General features: G+C 47.8%; 1 protein-coding gene across 1 annotated transcript in view; it reads right to left on the bottom strand.

Moving 5' to 3' along the window:
- Positions 1-1,070: 1,070 nt before the first annotated feature.
- CIDEA (cell death inducing DFFA like effector a) overlaps positions 1,071-22,565 on the bottom strand; it is a 205,567-nt gene continuing 184,072 nt past the window's right edge. The window contains exon 5 of the mRNA XM_069219754.1: positions 1,071-1,664. Coding sequence (XP_069075855.1) covers positions 1,529-1,664 — 136 coding nt within the window. The 3' untranslated portion in view covers positions 1,071-1,528. The remainder of the gene's footprint in view (positions 1,665-22,565) is intronic.

Here is a 22,565-nt window from a genome sequence, read left to right as displayed (position 1 = left end):
ATGCCCATACTGGCTGGTAGCCACCACCCCACTTTTTTTTTTTTTAATTCCCTGGCATCTAGTAGGCTTTCTGGGAGTGGATCGGGGGTAACTGCCCCATCTACCCGCCGGTGGGCAGAACAACTTTGTCCCCATTTATTTGGGGTGGGGGTATGGCCATACCCCCACCCTCTTTTTTTGAAAAAAAAATCTTTCCTAGTATCTGGTGGGCTTTCTGCCCCCCCTTGGGGGCAGATGGGCCTTACAAAAATAGGCTGCTCTGCCCCAAAGGGGGGCAGAAATGGCCAACAGGAATGTGCCCCCGTGGGGAGTGACCCTTGCCCAAGGGCCTGACCCCCCCCTCCAAAACAAAACACACACACACACCAATCCCTGGTGCCTAAGTGGTTTTCAGATCTGCTATTTTAGGTGCTTATTAAATTGCCATTTTTTGTCTGCTTCACACGTTTCACGCAATGTTTTTAAAAAAAAAACCACAAAAAAACCACAGCATCAGCAAACCGAATACAAAAATGAGTGTCTGACTATACCTGGAAGGTGGGAGGCTAGGTCGCAGAGCTGGGCCACAGGCCAGATCCTGTATCTAACCCTGCTGCGCATAGCCAAATGCTGAGTGCAGCAGAAGTTGCCTGCCTGCAGCTGGTTGAGTACAGACGGGCCCTGATCCCAACCCCAATGCGCTCGGTCAAAAAGCCATTCCAAAGGGCTGTTGGAAATCAAGTACATCATAAAAAATGAAATCTACTGAAAACCACTGTCAAACTGAGCTATGGTTCAAGTTCATACACCCCATACCACTGAATTCTGAAGTTCTAGTTATTAAAGCAGTCAGAGTACAGTAAGAGTACACATCCTAACTTGTGGCATCAACCAAGATCATAACACAAATGTGCCAATGTCAAAGAAACTTTAAAACAATTACAGGAGAGCAAGATGCAGGGCATCCAAATTAAATCACACAACTGAGGAAAAACGCATTTCCCACTCCTTCAAGCGTCTAAAACAAGTGAATCTTTCCTGAGTGCAACAAAAGTATCTTCCAGTGTCATTGCCAACTGAGCGTATACATGTAGGTTAAATTAGATGTTTATTGGACACTTATTTTATACAGGACAGACAAAAGTATTAAAAATACATCTAGAAGAAAGATCCAGCTAATGACAAGATTAATAAATAAGCATTATAATATTACATAGTTACCATCATATGCAGACGTCTGTACACAAGTACATGTTAAGAGGAAATACTAGAAATGCGTCAAGATTATCATTTATTTCTGTAAAATTTAAATGGCTCAAGCATACAACCCACATATATAAATCTAACTTACATCAGTCTCCAAAAACAAGTAAAACGCACTAGTAAATAAATGGCAAATACACTTAAATAACCAAAAAATCCTGATCCATTAAGTCCCTAAATGTGCTCCGAGAAACTTTAGATGTCTTGGATGATGTAAACCTTTAAAATGAACAGGACGGTTGGTAAAATGCCCATCGTCACCATTAAAATGATCAGCTTCGTCACACTATTGCGTGGTTGGTGGCTTTCTAGAGGTTTCATCTTCATCATACTCGCCAGTCCATCGAAGCACATAGGATCCACCTTGGAGAAGGAAATGCCCTGCTATCTGCGCCAGGTAGGAGAGGACTCGAAGCAACTTCCTGAAAAGGAAAGGGGCAAGTGAGCAACTGTCAATGGTGCTGTGAATCTTGCAAATCAAGAAGCTACAAGTTCTGAAATACAAGAAACAAGAATAGAGCAGACAGCTAAGCGCCCAATCCACAGACCTTTGGCCATCATGGAGGTCACAGGTTTCTTTTTAGTATAGATGACCCTAGTCTTCCTTACCACCCCAAATTAATATGTATCATAAAGGTTTTCTTTTCGAAACCTGACATCAGCATAGTGCTGACATGCTTCAGTCTTAACTGTTGCTCCGTCCTTTTTGTGCTACCCAGTAATCTTTTTAGAGAAGTGTCCCTAAGTGGCAGCAAGCCTCTCCTAGACCCTTCTCTACCATATATCTTAGATCACAGCAATAGCCTGACCTAATCAGTACAATTAGATTTTTTAAACTCTAAATTCAATACTTCACCACAAATGTCAGGCTTTTAGCTCCAAACACCATAGGCCTTTGGAAAAGTTCCTCCACATATTCTCCAAGCTCAAAAATCTCATTTTAGTAATATTGATCACCTGCCTTACTGTGCAATAGTGCGTTCGAGCAAAGAACAAGTTACTTACCTTCTGTAACACCATATCTGGTAGAGCCTCTTACCTTGGACTATTCCACTTAACTGTTGAAGGAGTAGTGTTCTGTACACATGTGCAAAGATGCCCACATAGCAGCCTGACAGACATAAAGGACAGGAACTCCGCAAGCTAACATAGTAGATGCAGTGTAGGCCTGGGTGGAATAAGCCTGCAAACCCTTGGGTGGTGGTTTCCTGGCCAATGCCCAGTACATTTTAATACAGAGTACTAGCCATCTGGAGATAGTCAGATCCTGAACTGGATTCCCCTTCTTTGATCTAGTGAACCCTATAAAGAGTTGATCGTCCACCCAATGTTCCTTAGAATGGTCTATGTAGAAGGGCACTGCCCTCTTGGGGTTTAAACAGTGGAGTCTCTCTACCTCCTTGGAGGAATGAGGTGGAGCAAAGAAAGTCAGCAGCATGATGGTATGGCCGACGTGAAAGGGTGTTACAACCTACAGCAGAAATGAGGCATGGGTTCGGATAATCAGTCTGTCCAGAAAGGAGCTGGTATATGGAGGTTGGACAGAAAAAGCCTGCAGCTCGCTGACTCTCCTGGTCAATGTGGTAGCCACCAGGATGACTGTTTATTGTCAAAAATCTGAGGACAGGTATGCATGGGTTCAAAGGAAGAACACAAAAAATGTCAGGACCAAATTAAGATCCAATTGGACATAACGAAAGGTGCATGAGGAGACATATGCAGAAGACATTTCTTGAAAACGTGTGACAATGGGTGACTTTAACAGGGAGGGTTGCTCTGGCAACTGCAAAAAAGATATCCCCTAACTATGCCCAGAGAAAGGCCTTGCCAGACTAAGGACAAAACAAACAACACCTCGGACAGGAGCACGGAAAGTGGGTCAATGTGTTTCTCAATGTACCAAGCCACAAACTTGTCTCAACGGCAGGCATAAACAGTTTTTGTGATGGACACCTGGCTGTCAAGATAATTTCAGAGACCTTGGGAGGAACGTCTAAGACCCTCAACTGCCACCACTCAATCTCCACTCATGAAGGTGGCATGTACACAGTTTTGGGTGCAGGACCCTGAACTGTTGCTGCAGTAGGAGATCCCCACCCCCCAAAAGGGAAGCCTGATCGGAGATGAGATGAGATGTGGAAACCACACCCTCCTCGCCCAATCCAGAGCCATGAGGATGACTTGGGCCAAACCGCTTGTGATCTACTTAAAATCTCGTGAAGGAGAGGTATTGGCAGTAAACCACATAGGAGTCCCATTTCCCAGACTAGCCAGACTGCATCTCCGAGCGAGAGCTGCTTTGGAAGCTCCAGTGCACAGAAGTAGTGACGTTGTGCATTCTTGGCAGTGACAAATAGATCTAGATAAGGTTATCCTCAGTCCCGAAAGAGGCCATGAGCCACCTCTGGATGCAGATGCCATTAGTGGTCAGTGAGGCATAGACGGCTGAGGTCATCCTCCTTGCTGTTTAGAGATCCCGCCAGGTGCTGTACGACCAAGAAAGGGTCCTGACATTCCAGCCAGGTTTAGAGGTGCGCAGCCTCCTGGCACAGGGTCCACGACCCTACTCGGCACTTCTTGTTGCAGTACCACATAGGGTTAGTGTTATCTGTGAACACCTAGATCCACTTCCATTTGATGGAGGGCAGGAAAGTTTGTAATGCCAAACAAATCACTCTCAGCTTCAGAAGACTACTATGGAGCAGAATCTCCACCAGAGACCAGAGGCCTCTGATCTCCACCTTTCCCCAGTGCCGTCCCAGCTCAGAAGCAATGCATCGGTCATCACTGTCAGCCCTGGGTGGGGGAGGAAGAAGGGGTCGGCTGTTGACCCAATCGCAGTCCTGTAATAACCACTGCAGATCTTTTGCAGTCTACCTCGAAATCTAGACCAGGTTGGAGAGATTCGCCTAATGCTGTCCACACTGAGACCTCACATCCCACTGAAGAGCCCACAGAGGCCATCAAGGGTACTTCACCAGCAGGATGTAGGAATCTATCAGACCCAGCACAGTCAGTTATTCTCACTGAAACCCAGACTGGGGTTGAAACATCAGGATCGTACCCAAAATGTCTTGGATTCTCCGCTCCAGAAGGTAGACAGAATTACACTCTTTCCAGAATGGCTCCGATGAATAAAGGAAGGGTGCCAGAAGGAGTCAAGTGGGACTTCGGCATGATGACAGTGAGCCCCAGTGAACGCAGGTGGTCCCCCATAGTCTGGAAGTGGGTGACGATTGCCTGGGGCGAACCAGCTGTCAAGCAGCCAGTAGTTGAGGTCGGGGAAGACAGGGACCCCTGACCTCCGCAGGTTTCTGCAACCAACGCCATCACTTTCATGAGTACTGAATGGGCACTGATGAGACTAAAGTGGAGTACAGCAAACTGGAAATGCTCTTTGCCCACGGTGAACCATAGGTAACTCCAACATACCTGCAGGGTGGGGATGTGAAAATAGGCAAACTGCAGGTCCAAAGCTACCATCCAGTGTCAAGGGTCCAACGCAACCCTGAGCAAGTGTTAAAATACAGAATTTCTCCTTCATCTGGAAGGCATTGAAAGGGCCCAGATCTAAGATAGGGCTGAGGCCTCCATCTACCCTGGGCACCAGAAAGTAGTGGGTATAACAACATACTTCTGATGCCACAACTCTCTTGATGGCTCCCTTGGCCAAAGAAGTCTGCACTTTCTAGAGCAGCAAAGAAAGGTGGTCTCCTGTCAGCTGATCTGAGGACAATGGCATGGGCCTCTAGGAGTGGATGGCTTGAACCCCACTTGTCAATTAGGAGCACCCACTTGTCTGAAGTAATGGCTTGCCACTGCGGCAGGTGGTGCCTGATCCTGCCTCCAACAGGTTGGCCATGTTTTTGCAATGGGGTAACTAAAAGGAATTTGAAGGCCCCAGCTATTGAGGGAGGTGAACTGGGCAGATTTCTGGCCTTGGTTCCCATGGGACTTGTGGGAGCCGCATCCGCAGACACAAAAAGACTGGTAAGCCTGTTGCCTGGGGTGGCTCTGATGGAAAGGATGCTATATATGACCCCAGAAAGACATGGCAGCGGAGTGCCACCGAAGAAGCAATGGACCTGCCTAGCAAGTCTGTTGTTTCCAGCCTATACCGAATGGCAAACTTAGCTGTATCCCAGCCATTGGCATTTCAGAATGGCTTGGAACTCCTGTGAGACCATAGGTAGCACTTGCACGACCGAGTCCCACAGTGTGGCTATATCGGCCCAAGAGGTATGCAGTGTTTGCCGATCACAGTACAAGGCTGGCAGAACAGAAAATCCTCTTCTTGAAGGTATCCTGCCTTTTGGATTCCCTGTCCAGTGGAGTGGTATGGATTCACTCTGTATGTAGAGACCTGGACTGCCCGGCTCTTAAGGGTGGGTTGCTGGGTGAGGAAAGCTGGGTACCCAGGAGCGGGGAAGTGGCAATGTGAAATAGTCCTGATCATGTAAGTGCCAGTGCAGGGCTTGGCCCAGGCCAAGAGCAGGAACTCCGAGAGGGCATCATTAATGGGTACTGGGGGTTCAGATTGGGACACCACAGCTGAAGCAACTCTGTCAAAACATTGGTCTTTAGCTCCAAGGAGGGTTGCTGGAGAGCAAGGATGTCTGCGGCCCTCCTTACCGCCATAGCAGAAGAGGCCCCTTCCCCCATAGCATCTCTAGGAGGAGAGGCCAAGCTAGCATCTGGCAAGGTGTCCACCGCTTACATCCGCAAGCTTCTCAGACCAGTTTTAGTCCTCTGACTGGGGAAAATGGTCATCATGGAGATCAAGGGAGCCATAGGGGTCCTCATAACTGACTCAGCCAAAATCCCCACAGGGTCTGTCAAGGAACAAAGGCACGGTCTCCGACAACTGGTGGGGGCTGGCTGGCCCCAGTGTTGACGCTGCACAATGTAGCCAAATCCTTAACCAATCCCAAGGGCCCGACTGACACCGAGGGTGAACCTGCTGGCAGAAATCCAGTCGTTGAGTGTCCTGGACTCGTGGGGACCAAATGCACTCCAAAGGGGTCCGCACACCCAAGATGAGTTGCACAGCCTCAAACGTCCTGGGGTTGGGCAGAGGTCTCTCCGGCCCCAAGAAACTGATGGAAGCATGGTTTGGTCTCAGAAAAAGGCTTCGCGAATGGAGTGCAGGAGCAGGGCCTAGACTTGTGCGTCGTTCCTGCACCACATCCAACGACTTGGATTGGCATGGTAAGGTTGAAGAGCGCTTCAACTTCTTATGCTTGCGGGACATACCAGACAATGACTGAGAGTGACTATGACTGACAGGAATGACTCCCAAGAGCAAGGTAGGGACCTTCCACATGATCAGGACCTGGAGCGGTGCGGAGACTTCTGATATTGGGCTGCCTGGAGCTTCATCTCCCACTTCCAAATTGCTTTGGGATTCTTGGTGGAGCAGTCGGGGCAGTTCTTGGAGTACTAGGCTGATTCCAGGCACCACAGGCATTCCAGTTGGGGGGATCAGCACAGACACTTGCCTGCAACAGTCTCCACAGGGTTTAAATGTCATTGACTTTTTAGGGGACATTCCTAGCACACTGGAGGCAGAAGTACTAAAAAAAAAAAAAGGTGACAAATGTGAAAAATGTGGTCAAAATTGACTGGGGTAGATCTTCTCGATACACGTTGATGGTGTGGAAAAAAGGACTTAAGTTAGGAAGCTGGGGTACAGCTTATATAGGCACCGTGCACCTCACATCCTGTATGGACGCCGCCAATGCGGAGCCAGTCAATGCCACCTACTGGTGCGCAGGGGTACTACTCAAGATTTTCCAGATCCAGTCTGATACCTAGGGAATACTCCAGGGTAAAGAATCGGAGGCTAGAAGTCTCTAACAGATTTATTGGACAGGCGCATGGTAAGAATATTTACTGAGCTGTATTTCCCATTGGTGGGTCTATTAAAAAGGGCCATCTGTGCTGCACAGTGGTCCCCTTTCAGTGCGGTCAACTCATGACACAGGAGGAAAACCTCTAATGATTATACATGATTGCAAAACTGCCACTCGCAACTGTCTTTGATGCTAACGGATGTTCTTTGGTATGGTCTCAGCGTTCCATTAGATTAAAGGCCCTTGACATTTTAGGGTACAAATAGCTTCTGTTTACCCATGCTTTCCCTTTCCCTGCTCTATAAGTTGAAGAATTCTCGCACAAGGGAGGAGGCAAGGCTGGGATGGGATGGATGAGCCCTACCCAACAGAGAAAAAGGCCGACCATGCCCAAGTTCCAGATTGTAAGTAGTCCATCATGACTGTCAAAGCAAAGGGTTTTTGTGCTGCATAGATGGTGGAAATCAGACTGACAGCCCCTTAAGAGACAGTAATGTAGGGGGTTGAAGCGCCTGTTGTGCCGCCACTTTCACAATTTTCTTTCAAGAGTACATCACTGGGAGAATATGTTGTAGACAGTGCTATCAAGGGAGGTTTGCATTTGGAGATGGCCAGTGGCACCTTCTGTACTAAAATTAGATGAGCTAATATTTCAGTTTGTCAAAATGGGTAAAGGTATACCAGGTGGCTTTGCATGCTCAAAATGAGTTGGCTGGTTGGTCACTGATGTGTGGGCTGAAACCAGCGAGTGACAATGTTGGGGGACAGTAGGACTGTGCTGGGGTTGGACTACACAAGGGAACGTGTTCCTTTGATTTCTGTGGCTATTGCCTCATCTGCTAGCAACTATCTAGCCACAGATTCCTTACCTTAGAATATTCCCCAAGCGTCAGACTGAATCTGGAAACTTTGGTGAGCACTATCTCTGAGCACTGGAAGGTGGCATAGTTCAGCTATGCATAGCATTGTTGGCCACGCCGGAAACAACATGCGTGGTGTCTGTATAGGTGGCACCACAGCGCACTGTCAGTTTTTTTTCGCTCACGACTTTCCACATCAGAAGCCCGGAGCCATGAAAACCAATGATCACTGGTGTGCCAAGTAAGAAGGGGAACATCCCTTTACTTTAAAATTTATTTGTAGAGCGAGGATGATGGGTAAGTTGGTAAGTAATCTGCATCTAGATAGAATGTCTACCACACAAGGTGTTACCGAAGGTGAGTGACTTGTTCATCTGGTAGAGGCTTCTAGATTTCTTACTTTAGAATAGATTTCCAACAATAATTCCCTGTATGTGGGCGCTGCCATATGGATTAAACTAAGAAGTCCTATCGGACTTAACAGGCAAAGCCACTGTCACACTGGACCTGAATGTCCAGGCAGTAGTGCTTCGTACATTTGTGCAAGGAAGCCCAAGTTGCTGCCTGAAAGATATCTAGAACAGTAACTCCGCAACTAACGCAGTGGTCGCAGCCTTGGTCCTGGTAGAATGAAGCTTCAAGCCTTCAGGAGGTTGCTTTTTGGCCAGTGCCTAGAAGATATTGATGCAGAGCATTATCCATCATGAGATAGTCCGTTTCTGCACTGCTTCCCTTTCTTTGCTCCAACTTACTCCATGAAGAGTTGATCAGCCACCCGAAACTCTTTTGTGTGGTCAAGGTAGAATCATAACGTTCTTTTTGGGTCCAACTGATGGAGTCTCTCCTCTTCTTTAGGGGGGTGAGGGTGGGCGTAAAAGGTAGGTAGAGTCATGGATTGCCTTACGTGAAATGGAGTTACCACCTTTGGTAAAAAGGAGGCCAGTCTAAGTAGAAGTTAAGGTATGCAGGATCTGCAGACAGTGCCTGTAAATCACTGTCCGTCCGGATAGAAGGCCATTTTCTGTGAGGAATCCACAGGTAGCTAGTGTATCCACCAGAAAAAGGGGTATCGAAGGTAAGTAACTTGTTCTTCTGATGGATACAACTACCTGTGGATTCCTCACCTTATTAATAGAGTCCCAAAGCAGTACCGCACTCAGAGGTGGGTGCCTGACTGGTCAAACCAAGAAATCCTGCAATACAGATCGTGCAAAATGGCAGTCCCTCCTAACCTCCAAGTCCAAGCAGTAATGCTTTGCGAAGGTGTGGAGGAACGCCCAAGTTGCTGCCTTGCAAATATCCACCACCGGAACCCCTCTAGCCAAGGCCAAAGTGGCGGACCTAGCTCTGGTCGAATGGGCTCCAATACCCTCAGGGGGAACCTTCTTTGCCAACTAGTAGCAAACCTTGATAAAAAGAACGACCCACCTGGATATCGTTCTTTTATGGACCACTCTGCCCTTCCTCTTTCCAATATATCCCATGAATAGCTGGTCTTCCAAGGGAAAGTCTTTCGTCCTCTCAATATAAAAACGGAGAGCCCTTCTGGGGTCCAAACGATGGAGCCTCTCTTCCTCTTTTGAGGGGTGAGGAGGAGGGTAGAAAGATGGAAGGGTAATGGTCTGCCCAATATGAAAAGGAGTGACAAGTTTTGGTAGGAAAGCCGCCCTGGTTTTCAGCACCACTTTATCAGGAAAGAATAAAGTAAAGGGAGGTTTAACACAAAGAGCCTGAAGCTCACCAAAACGCTTGGCCAATGTTATAGCTATCAGAAAAAACATCGTAAGAACTAAAAATCTTAACTGGCAAGAATGCATGGGTTCGAATGGTGAACCCATTAAAAAAGTTAAAACGAGATTCAGATCCCACTGAGGCATAAGAAAAGAAGTAGGAGAAAATGTATTAGTTAAACTTTTTAAGAACCTAATAACAATAGGCGATTTAAACAAGGAGGGCTGATCTGGAAGGCAAAGAAAGGCTGACTGTGCCGCCAAATAGCCCTTGACAGTAGCAACTGCACAACTCTTCTGTGCTAAAGCTAATGCAAACAACAGAACATCGGATAGATGGGCCCTCAAAGGATCAAATTGCTTCTCTCCACACCAAGCGACGAATTTTGCCCACCTGCTGGCATAAACGGTCTTAGTGGAGTGTCGCCTGGCCGATAAAATAACATCCACTACCTCTGGTGGGAGAGAGAAAGAACTCAGGTTGCCCCGTTCAATCTCCAAGCATGAAGGTGCAGGCTCTGGAGGTGGGGGTGTAGAACCCGCCCCTGTGACTGCGAGAGGAGGTTTGCCCTGAGAGGGAGATGGAGCGGAGGGCACAGTGAGAGTCGGAGAATGTCCGTGTACCACACCCTTCTTGGCTAATCCGGGGCTATTAAAATGACCTGAGCCCGATCTTGGCGAATCTTTCTCAGAACCCAAGGATTCAAGGGTATGGGGTGAAATGCGTAAAGCAACTGGTTGCACCAAGAGATCTGAAACGCATCCCCCAAAGCTCCTTGCACCGGATACTGGAGGCTGCAGTATGACGGGCAGTGCGCGTTCTCCCGAGTGGCAAACAGACCTACCCTTGGAAAACCCCACATCTGACAGATGTGTAGGACCAGATCCGGATAGAGACGCCACTCGTGATCAGCCGAAAAATGTCGACTGAGAGTGTCCGCACGTACGTTGAGCACTCTGTACAGATGATTCGCTACCAAGAAAATTCGATGGTCCCGAAGCCAGGACCAGAGTCACAGAGCCTCTCTGCAGAGAAGGTACGATACCACTCCTCCCTGCTTGTTTATATACCACATCGCTGTAGTGTTGTCCGTCAGGGATGGGAGGAAGGCCTTGAGAGCCAGACGTATCGCCCGCAATTCTAACAGATTGATATAAAAAGCCTGTTCCACTGGAGATCAACGACCCTTGATCTCCAGGTACCCCAGATGAGCTTCCCGCCCTAGAGTGAAAGCATCCTTCATGACCGTGGCCACCAGAAGCGGCAGTGAAAATTGCCTTCCTTGAGAAAGGTTGCCGTCCACAGCCCACCATTGCAGATCCACAGCAGCGTCTCTGGAGATCGTTATTGACTCCTTGAGATCCCCTTTGTGTTGAAACCACTGCTTGCGGGGGCACCATTGGAGAACCCTCATGTGCCAACGTACATGAGTGACCAACAGAATGCAAGAAACGAACAGACCGCGCAGGTGTAGGACTTTGAGGACTTGAACAACCGCTCCATTTTGAAACATTGGAATCAACGCCTGGATGTCCTGAATCCGCTGAGGCAGAGGATAGGCCCGATTCAATGTTGTATTCAGAACTGCCCCTATGAACAGGAGGTGCTGAGAGGGCTCCAGGTGAGACTTGGGCACGTTTACCGAAAAGCCCAGACTGAACAACAACTGAGCTGTCACCTGCAATTGATGCAACAAGAGCTCTGGAGACTTGGCTTTGATCAACCAATCGTCCAGGTAAGGGAATACAGATATTCCCTTCCTTCTGAGACTTGCTGCAAACACCGCCATCACCTTCGTAAAGACTAGAGGTGCTGAAGTAAGACCAAATGGAATGACTGCAAACTGGTAGTGTTGCAACCCGACTACAAACCGGAGATACTTCCTGTGTGACTTGAGCATAGGGATATGAAAGTAATTATCCTGCAAGTCGATAGACACCATCCAATCCTCTCTGTTCAACGCCAGAAATACCTGTGCTAGAGTCAACATCTTGAATTTTTACTGTTTGAGGAACCAATTCAAAATCCTCAGGTCTAGGATTGGTCTCAATCGACCATCCTTCTTGGGAATCAGGAAATATCTCGAATAACAACCCTGACCCCTTTCCTGCTCTAGAACCAAGTCCACTGCACCTTTTGATAACAGGATTTGAACCTCCTGCTGCAACAATAGGAGATGGTCTTCTGAACAAAACGAGGGACGGGAAGGGATGGGAGGGGGAAACTCCTGAAAAGGGAGAGCATATCATTTCCTCACAATGTTCAGAACCCAGGAGTCTGATGTGATTAACTCCCACTCGAGGAGAAAAAGACGTAATCTTCCCCCTACAGGAGAAGTATGGCTGAAAATGGGCAGAAAACTAGGGCTGCTTCCCTTGCTGTTGTCCTCCAGAGGAAGAGGATGATGCAGGGTGCTGCTGGGTTGCCCCTCTTGTCCGAACCTTCCCCGCCCTTTAAAGGACCTATAAGGGAGGCTGGTAGGCTGTTGGAGTGTGGACTGGGGTGTCCCACGGTAAACGGCTCCACGCCCAAACCCCCTGAACCTCGGAAAGGACCTGAAAGGGGTAGTAGTGGAAGCCTGCAGACCCAAAGACTTTGCTGTGGCCCTACTGTCCTTAAAGCACTCTAAGGCAGAGTCAGCTTTAACACCAAAAAGTTTTTCCCCATCAAAAGTCCAAGAGAGCAGTCTGAACAACCGAGGAAAAGCCAGAGGACCTCAACCATGCATGCCTCTGGTAGCAATAGAGGTACCCATTGCCCTCCCTGGCCACCGAATCTGTAGAATCCGGACCAGTCTGGATTATCTGCTTTGCATCCGACAGAAGTTCTCCAAATTGTCCCTGCACCTCCGGCGGCAGGTCCGGAACCATCGCTCTAGCTGAATCCATCAGAGCGTGCACGTATCTACCCAATACATAGGTAGCATTTGCTGCTTTGAGGGCCATACTGCAAGAAGAAAAAGTTTACTTTGCCGACTGCTCCATCCTCTTGGATTCCATGTCCGACGGAATCACAGGGAAGGAGCCTGGTGCAGACATTGTGGAACAAGAGGCCTGAACAACCAGACTCTCCCGGGTAGGATGTTTTGACAAGAATCCCGGATCCTCATGCGCCACCCTGTACCTCCTTGCCACAGATCTGTTGACAGCTGGTGACGACACAGGCTTCCTCCATACCTCTAAGATAGGCACCGTAAGAGCATCATTAAACGGAAGCAATGGATCCACCGAAGAAGCAGAAGGATGCAGGACTTCAGTTAAGATATTTGTTTTTGATCTCTGCAGCAGGCAATGGAAGAGCCAAAAAATTTGCTGCCTTCCTAACCACAGTATGGAAGGAGGCCGCCTCCTCCATAAACTCCCCTGGTGAAGAAAGGTCCCATTCCGGGGAAGTGTCTAGCCCACTGGCCGAGTCAAGCCCTTGATATTCCCCAAAGGGCTCCACAATCTCCCCTTCTTCCAACAACTGCCTCTGGTACTCCTCTTCCTCCAAAAGTCTTAAAGCCTTTCTACGTGACCTCAGCCTGGCCTCTAACCTTGGCGTTGACATAGAATTAGCCGACGTCGATGACACCGGCTTCAGAACTGAAAGGCGCGGACCAGGAGAAGAAGGTTGACTTCGGTCTAATCCGGAGCCATCCGTCGCCGGAGCGGATTCCATTGGTGCTATGAACACCTGAGGCCCCATCATCGGCATCGACTGAAAGGGTGATGACACCGGGAGCTGCAGGTCTAAAAGACAACCTAATCAGTACTGCAGGTGTCTGAGGCGACGTCATCGGCCCTGAACCGGCACCCTCAGCCGGATAGAAGGGCATAAACTGCACCGCCTTGTAAGGAGCCGGCGAGCCCATCAAAAATGCTAAAGGACCCGTGGAACCAGCCGGTGCACCAGCAGGGGCCCTAGCATCAAACATAGAAAACATGGCATTTAAAAATGCCGCCGGATCTGCTTCCGGAGCCGGGAAGGCAGGATACCGCTGGTCTCCATGCTGCACCTGCGCTTGTTGAGCATTCGAATCCTGCGCCACAGGTGAAACCGAGGACTCTCTGGAGGCATGACCACATCGAAGACCGACGACGCCGGAGAAGCCTGAGGGCTCTGAGATTGTGGAGTCAGTCGGACTAACCTCCCACGTCGCACGGTGTCGTCGAGATGGAGACCTGGACCTTGAACGGATCTGAGCCGAACGACGCAGAGAGTCATGACGAAGTCACCTCTTGTGCTTCTTCGACGAAGTGTAAGAAGATGACTTGTGAAGGCTTTTATGTCCTTTTTTTTTGCCTTAGCCAAAAAGAGTTTGGCCTCCCTCTCCTTCAGAACCTTAGGATTCATGCTCTGGCAGGATACATACTCCTCGACGTCATGCTCGGAGCTCAAACACCAAAGGCAATCATCATGAGGGTCAGTGACCGACATGCAACCCCCGCACTCTCAACACAGCTTAAATCCCGACTTCCTAGGAGACATTGTAGCCAGAAACAAGATTGTAACCAGAAACAAGATGGAACACCTTCAACAGTAGCGAGAGCTAGGAGAAAACCGTTAGCGTCGAAGGCACGGAAAAAAGGGAACTGACGTCAGCAAGCCGGTGAGGACCTCTTATTGGCACAGTGACATCAGATGGAGTCGCGTGGAGCCGTGCAATTGTGATATCCTCGTCAACGTGGAGAGCTGGGAAGAAGATTTTCCGCTGGATGCTGGCGTATGGGAGAATCCATAAGGTGAGGAATCCACAGGTAGTTGTATCCATCAGAATGAAAGGTGTTGTCAGGAACATATGTTGCAGACCTTTCAAAAATCTGTGTACAGTAGGGGATATGAAAAAGGTTTGTTGATCTGGCAACAACAGAAATGCAGAGATGGCAGAAAGATAACCTTTTAACATGCCTAAAACAGAGCCCTGCTAGTCTAAGGTAAAAATGAACAACAGAACCTCAGAAGGTGGTGCAGACAGAGGGTCAATGTATTTATCTGTACACCATGCCACAAACTTGCTCCAACAGCATGCGTATACCATCTTGGTGGAGTGATGCCTTGCTGCGAATATAAATTTCAGACTTCAAGCCAAAGGTCAAAAGCTGTCAACTGTTGCCGCACAATCTACAAGCATGAAGGCAGAGTTTTTTTCAGTTTCTGGTGCAGAACCCTGCTCTGCTGCTGCGACAGAAGATCCTCTGGAAAAGGCAGCCTGACCAGGGGACCAGTGCTCAAGCTCAACAGCTCGGGATACCAGACTCTCCGTGCCTAATTCGGAGCCACAAGAATGACTTGGGCCTGGGCGTTCCTGATCTTCTTGAGAACTATGGGCAGGAGTGGTATTAGTGGAAAAGGGTACAGAAGGCTGGAGCTCCACTCGAGGCTAAAAGAGTCTCCGAGTGAGAGCAGCTTTGGAAACTCCAGCACGCAAAACTGCTGACATTGCACATTCTTGTAGAAGATGAACAGATCTAACCAAGGCTCTCTCCACTTTTGGAAGAGACCTGGTGCCACCTCCAGATGGAGGCACCACTCGTGATCCACTAGGCATCAATGGCTGAGTTCACCCGCTCTGGCGCTTAGAGAGCCCGCCAGGTGTTGAACCACTGAAGATATGCCCTGGAGTTCCAGCCAAGACAAGAGGCACTAAGCCTCCTGACAAAGGGTGACGGCCCCAAACTGCCTTGTTTGTTGCAATATCACATGGTAGTGGTGTTGTCTGTGAACAACTGTAGCAACCTTTCCCTGACTGAGGGGAGAAAGGCTTTCAGTGCCATTGGATTGCCTAAAGCTTCAGACTGATGTGGAGCCCAGATTCCTCTGGATACCAATCATCAGATCTCTAGCTCTCCCAGATGGCCACCCCAACCCAGGAGTTACACATCTGTCACTACAGTCAGCTCTGGTTGGAGAAGGGAGAAGGGTCTTCCACTGTCCAACTTGCAGTTCGTTACTCACTACTGCAGGTCTTTTGCAGTTCACTCCAAGATCTAGACCATGTTGGAAAGATTCCCTGATGCTACGCCCGCTGAAACTTCATGTCCCACTGCAAAGCCTGCATATGCCAACAGGCATGTGTCACTAGAAGGCCCAGCAGCCTCAGAGTCAGCCTCAGACTCAGTCTCACTAAAATCCAGACAAGAGGCTGAAACATGGATCATAGCCTGAATATCCTGGACTTGCCACTGGGGAGGATAATCACAAAACTGCACCCTATGCAGAACAGCTCCAATGAAAGGGAGCATCTGAGAGGGAATCAGGTGTGACTTCAGCACATTGATAGTGAATCGCAGTGAATGCCAAAGGTTTGTTGTGTTCGGGAGACGAACACCAGTGGCAAGCTAGCCTTCAACACCCAATCGTCGAGGTATGGGAATTGTGAAAACCATAACCTCTTGAGGTGAGCTGCGACCACTGTTGTCACTTTCGGAAACACCTGGGTGGTGCTTGTAAGGTCAAAGGAGAGCACAGCAAACTTAAAGTGCTCTTGGCTGACAGTGAGCCCTAGGTAACCAGTATGGACAAGCAGAACAGAGATGGAAAATATGCGTCTAGCAAGCACAGCGGTACCATACAGTCTTCTGGGTCCAGGGCAGACAGGACTTGAGCGAGCATGAGCATCTTGAATTTCTCTTTTTTTCCAGTAAGAGATTTAGTAGGTGCTGGTCTAGAGTAGGATGAAGGCCTCCATCCTTCTTGGGCGCCAAAACATAGCAGGAGTAGCAACCGCGACCGACTTCTGATGCCGCCACCTTCTCTATAGCTCCCTCAGCAAAGAAAGCTAACACCTTCTGATGGAGCAAGGAGAGGTGCTCTTCCATCAGCTTGTTGTAAGTAGGTAGCCTGTGCGGGTGTGGTCACAAGGGGAGAGAGTAGCCCCTTTGGACGAGCTGCAAAGCCCAACAGTTGGACATTATTGACCTCCAGTGGTGCAGGTGATGGTGTTTCCTGCTGGATGTCCATGATGGTGAGAGGGCACACTAAAGGGGTTTAGAGGCTGCAGATGCTGGAGGGTGGAGGAGGGGTAGAGGGCAGCTTGCCCGACATCTGGACGCCTGTCCTATGTGGACTGTGGGAACTGTGTACTTGGCCATGAAAGATTTTGCAGTTTTCTGGCTGTGATGGCCGGGTGTGTAGAGAAGCGATTGAAAGCCCCTTCAAAGGCCACAAAAGGGGCGGAAGTGAACTGGGGTTGGTGAGAGGCCATGGAAAGGCCCAACGATCTTTCTGGAGCCCTGCAGTACATAAAGTGCTCCCGTGCTGAGTCTGCCTTCTCTGTAAACAAACAAGAGCCATCAAAAGGCATATTCATGAGCAAAACTTGGATATCTCCAGAAAAGCCAGTGGTTCTGAACCAGGCGTGGCACCTAAGGGCCACTGATAATGAAATTGCTTTGCCCAATGAGTCTGCTGTGTCCAGCCCACATCTTATGGTGAACTGGACTGCATCACTCCTGTCAACAATTGCGTGAGAGAGTATGGTTCAAGCCTCCTCTGAAACTATGGGCAGCACTCACTGCAATGCCAGGTTGGCAGAAGAGAAGGTATCCAGCCATTTGGATTCCCTACCTGGAGTGATAGAGAATGTGCTGGGGTTGACTTTAGTGGTGTAGGCCTGAACCCCCAGGCTCTCTGTGGTGGGGTGAGAGAAAACTGGGGTCCTCTCGGATAGGGCAGCGGGCAAATGTCCTATACACAGGAGCCTCTGTGTACAGCTTGGACCAGGCCCAGAGTATGATGTCTGTAAAGGCTTCACTGAATGGTAGTAATGTTTCAGTGGGGGCAACTCCATCAAAACGTTTGCTTTGACTGCCACTGAGGGTTGTGTAAGGTCCAATACCTCGGCCACCCTCTGCACCACCACTGTGGATGAAGCACCCTCCTCCGTAGTCATGGTAGTAGAAGAGCTCAGGCTAGTGTCTGGGGAAGGGTCCAGTCTACTGGCATCCACCAGATCCTCATACCAGCTGTCCTCTGAATCTTCTAATGTCCGATATCCCTAAAGGTCTGCAAATGTCTCCTAATCATCATCCAATCCAGGCCAGTCCTATGAATAAGGCACTGGCTCCAATATGGGGAGTCTGCCCCTGCCCGGAGCTGGCACTGGACGACGCCCATCCACCTCCGTATCCGAGCTGGGATGATGATGGTGGTGGTGGTGCCACCACTGGTGGTCACTGGCACTGGGGGTAATAGTAATGAAGCAGGCACCATGGCAGGTAGAGTTCGCTCGACTGTTGCCCATCTGGATTAGTCAATCGATTTTTGGAGCCCAACTGGTACCAAGGGCAAACTGGCCGACCAGTAAAGGGTCCTCCTGGACCATTGTGCCCAGACTGCACTCCAGAGGGGTCGGGTCACCCAAAAACGAGGTACATAGCCTCATAAAATTCTTTCGTTGGGGGCGGGGAACGCTCTGGCTCCTGGAAATTCAGGGAGTTATTGAGATGGTCCAGGTGTAAGCTCCACCACAGAGCTAGGCCTCGAGTGCAGACAGCCTGTGACTCACCCAAAGACTTGCATGGCAAAGTTGAACACCTCAATGACTTCTTCTTCTTTTTGTAGGACTTACCAGACTTACCCGCCACCCTCAAGTGGGATGGCGATCACCATGAAGGACTTTGCAAACGAGACCTGGAATGTCAAGCAGCAAGGAACTTGAGGGAGCACTTCCTCTGTCTCTTAGGATGCATGGCGCGGCAGTCCTCACACATCTTGACGCTGTGGTTTTGCTCAAGACACTAGGGGCAAACCAAATGTAGGTCTGTCACCGACATCTGTTGGTGACAGGCGTCGCATGGTTTAAAACCTGCCTTTCTGGTGAACATCCTGCACACAGGAGAAAAAGTCTCAAAAAATAAATCTTTGACAAAAGGTAAAAAAACAAAGGTCAGTCAAAAACGGACCTGGGGTAGCCCTTCTCCGGATCTGTGCTGAGTGGTGCAGAAAGAAAAGAACTGATGTCAGTGCACTGTGGTGGCACCCGTATGGTACAGTGCACGCCACTTCAAGTCCGGATGGTGAAGAAGGCGCCACGCAGCGAGAAGGATGCTACCTACTAGCGCTCAGGTTTCCGGATCAAGTGTGACACCTGGGAAATATTCTAAGTTAAGGAATCTGCTGCTGGAGGTCTATTAGATTTAGAGGTCACAGCATGTGTTGAGAGAGACTCAGCTCAAATGAGAAGCAGTAGTCTTTAGCACAATTTATCTGTACATTACAGGGAGTGCAGAATTATTAGGCAAGTTGTATTTTTGAGGATTAATTTTATTATTGAACAACAACCATGTTCTCAATGAACCCAAAAAACTCATTAATATCAAAGCTGAATATTTTTGGAAGTAGTTTTTAGTTTGTTTTTTGTTTTAGCTATGTTAGGGGGATATCTGGGTGTGCAGGTGACTATTACTGTGCATAATTATTAGGCAACTTAACAAAAAAAAATATATACCCATTTCAATTATTTATTATTACCAGTGAAACCAATATAACATCTCAACATTCACAAATATACATTTCTGACATTCAAAAACAAAACAAAAACAAATCAGTGACCAATATAGCCACCTTTCTTTGCAAGAGCACTCAAAAGCCTGCCATCCATGGATTCTGTCAGTGTTTTGATCTGTTCACCATCAACATTGGGTGCAGCAGCAACCACAGCCTCCCAGACACTGTTCAGAGAGGTGTACTGTTTTCCCTCCTTGTAAATCTCACATTTGATGATGGACCACAGGTTCTCAATGGGGTTCAGATCAGGTGAACAAGTAGGCCATGTCATTAGATTTCCTTCTTTTATACCTTTTCTTGCCAGCCACGCTGTGGAGTACTTGGACGCGTGTGATGGAGCATTGTCCTGCATGAAAATCATGTTTTTCTTGAAGGATGCAGACTTCTTCCTGTACCACTGCTTGAAGAAGGTGTCTTCCAGGAACTGGCAGTAGGACTGGGAGTTGAGCTTGACTCCATCCTCAACCCGAAAAGGCCCCACAAGCTCATCTTTGATGATACCAGCCCAAACCAGTACTCCACCTCCACCTTGCTGGCGTCTGAGTCGGACTGGAGCTCTCTGCCCTTTACCAATCCAGCCACGGGCCCATCCATCTGGCCCATCAAGACTCACTCTCATTTCATCAGTCCATAAAACCTTAGAAAAATCAGTCTTGAGATATTTCTTGGCCCAGTCTTGACGTTTCAGCTTGTGTGTCTTGTTCAGTGGTGGTCGTCTTTCAGCCTTTCTTACCTTGGACATGTCTCTGAGTATTGCACACCTTGTGCTTTTGGGCACTTCAGTGATGTTGCAGCTCTGAAATATGGCCAAACTGGTGGCAAGTGGCATCGTGGCAGCTGCACGCTTGACTTTTCTCAGTTCATGGGCAGTTATTTTGCGCCTTGGTTTTTCCACACGCTTCTTGCGACCCTGTTGACTATTTTGAATGAAACGCTTGATTGTTCGATGATCACGCTTCAGAAGCTTTGCAATTTTAAGAGTGCTGCATCCCTCTGCAAGATATCTCACTATTTTTGACTTTTCTTAGCCTGTCAAGTCCTTCTTTTGACCCATTTTGCCAAAGGAAAGGAAGTTGTCTAATAATTATGCACACCTGATATAGGGTGTTGATGTCATTAGACCACACCCCTTCTCATTACAGAGATGCACATCACCTAATATGCTTAATTGGTAGTAGGCTTTCGAGCCTATACAGCTTGGAGTAAGACAACATGCATAAAGAGGATGATGTGGTCAAAATACTCATTTGCCTAATAATTCTGCACTCCCTGTATATGGTTTTTCTATGGTTTAGAGGGCTTCTGTTGGTCTGATATGGTGCTTTTTCATTTTGTTTCCACTTTGTAAACTATTAAACTGAGAAAGGTATTAGCTATTAACAGGGAACGCTGAATGCCTGGTAGAAAAGCAATACTGAGAATGATGTACAAACACTGAACGGTAGAAGAGATGTGCAGATCATCTAAAAATACAGACAACAGAATTTGAGGTTCCTTACAAGTAGAGATTAATGGTGACCACCAACAAATTAACCTCCGATTTATAAAGAAAAACAACGACAATCTGACTTCCTGAGCTAGACACCTTAAACAATGCAAATAATTTGAAGATCCTCCATATACCCTGATTCAATAATACTTCTACTAGGTTGCTAAAACATTATCAAATTAATTCAACTGAACTTCAACATCAAAACTGTTTAATACATAATTTAGTAAGCACAACTCGGCATAGCAAGATGTTATGGAATGATATCACATGCTCCACTGTTGCTTGCCGATATGATACAGTGTTAGAATTCTCATAAGGGCCTTTTGCAGCAGTAGTCTTGGTGCAGAGCAGCAGCATGAAAGGCAGCAGTTTCATGATTATGTGTCCCTCTCCTACGTCATGGCAACGGAAATTTGTGAACTTCTGCTCAATTTTCTTCGGTAGAAAAACACAACTTCCCTCTAAGATTTGAGGAAGGAACTAGAACCAAGAGGCCTGTTTATCACAGCAACGAAGGTCTAGAAGAATGTGTCCATTCGAACACATTTTTTAAAAGCAAAAAAACCTTTGTCAAAGAGCCTGTACTGGGTACTTAGGGATCATGTTCCACGTCAACAGCCATGCAAATTAACATGTAAACTACTGAACATTTCTTTCATGTATCACAGAAAAATATTCAAGGAAAAACAATACTTTCACGAAGTGGCCACCTATAGATGAAGCAGGTTAAACGCATAACGATACAAAGAGACCACCTGTCTGGCTATCTATTTTAAGTTGTGATAAAGTTCCATAGTTCTATTCCTTTATTTGGTTAGAACTTCAATGTTGCCGGCCCACTATAAATGGTCTTGTGAGGGCAGAGCATGACTCCAAGCTAAGCGAATGCCATTCCAGCAAGACCCTAGCTCGCTCCTGTGTAAAAGATGTGTTTCCACAAAGTGAGAGAGGTGAAAATCTGCAAGTCTTCCGACACTTTGGAGTCTGAAAGGATGCTATTGCCTTCGTCAATGCCCATGAGACATGTTTTTTGACAACTAGGTCACAGTAAGTTAAGCGGAAACTCCCTGGTGGTTACGACTGGCCAAGATGGTGTCTTTCCTCAGAACGTGGAGCAAGATGCCCGTCCGAGAAGCACACTGGGTGAAGACGGATGTATCATGGAGCACAGCTCTATGAAAGTAGCGGCTGCGAAACTGAAAGGAAAAAGGCATTTACTGGCTGCTACGCCCCCCCTCCCACCCTACGACTTAGAAACCAAACAGGCCTTGAACAGGGTAAAAGAGGAGACACCTAAGGGTCTTGGCAACTGTAAATGAACAGACATTATGAGAGAGATTGACAATATTTGTGTTGTTCTCTGTACCATTGTGAAGTCAGAGCCCACACCTCTGATTTCAGAGCGCCTATTAGAAATGGATATTACACGGGTGGTGCAGTATGTGACACTGAACGTGCCCAATATCTGGAGGAGCTCATGGACTTCTACAACCAGGTTGTATTTGCAACAAGGTGGAATTGACATAAGCACGATAAACCAGGATATACAACTCACTTCTAGAATGCATGAGACACACGAGCTGTACCTCTGGGCCTTGGGAGAATTTCAAAACGCATCCAAGTGAGGATTCCCCAGCGAGTTTGTTGAGGCTCCTCAAAAAGTTGATTTGGTATTAGAGGTGGGTGACTACCTACCTCAAGAAATAATCACAACTCTTGCGAGGGTGCACCATCAAAGTCACTAAATAGTCCTGAGCTCAACCCACTAGTAGCAATGACACAGAGCAGACAATCTTAACTTAGGGTAGTGTGTAAAATATTTATGGAGTACCAAAATATTAGTGCAGTCAAAATACAAAACAATAAAAATCCCAAAGCAAACTAGAAAAAAAAAAAAAG

This window comes from Pleurodeles waltl, chromosome 2_2 (assembly GCF_031143425.1).
Source record: "Pleurodeles waltl isolate 20211129_DDA chromosome 2_2, aPleWal1.hap1.20221129, whole genome shotgun sequence".
In the NCBI taxonomy this organism is placed as follows: Eukaryota; Metazoa; Chordata; class Amphibia; order Caudata; family Salamandridae; genus Pleurodeles; species Pleurodeles waltl.
This window is presented reverse-complemented; position numbering and strand designations above follow the sequence as displayed.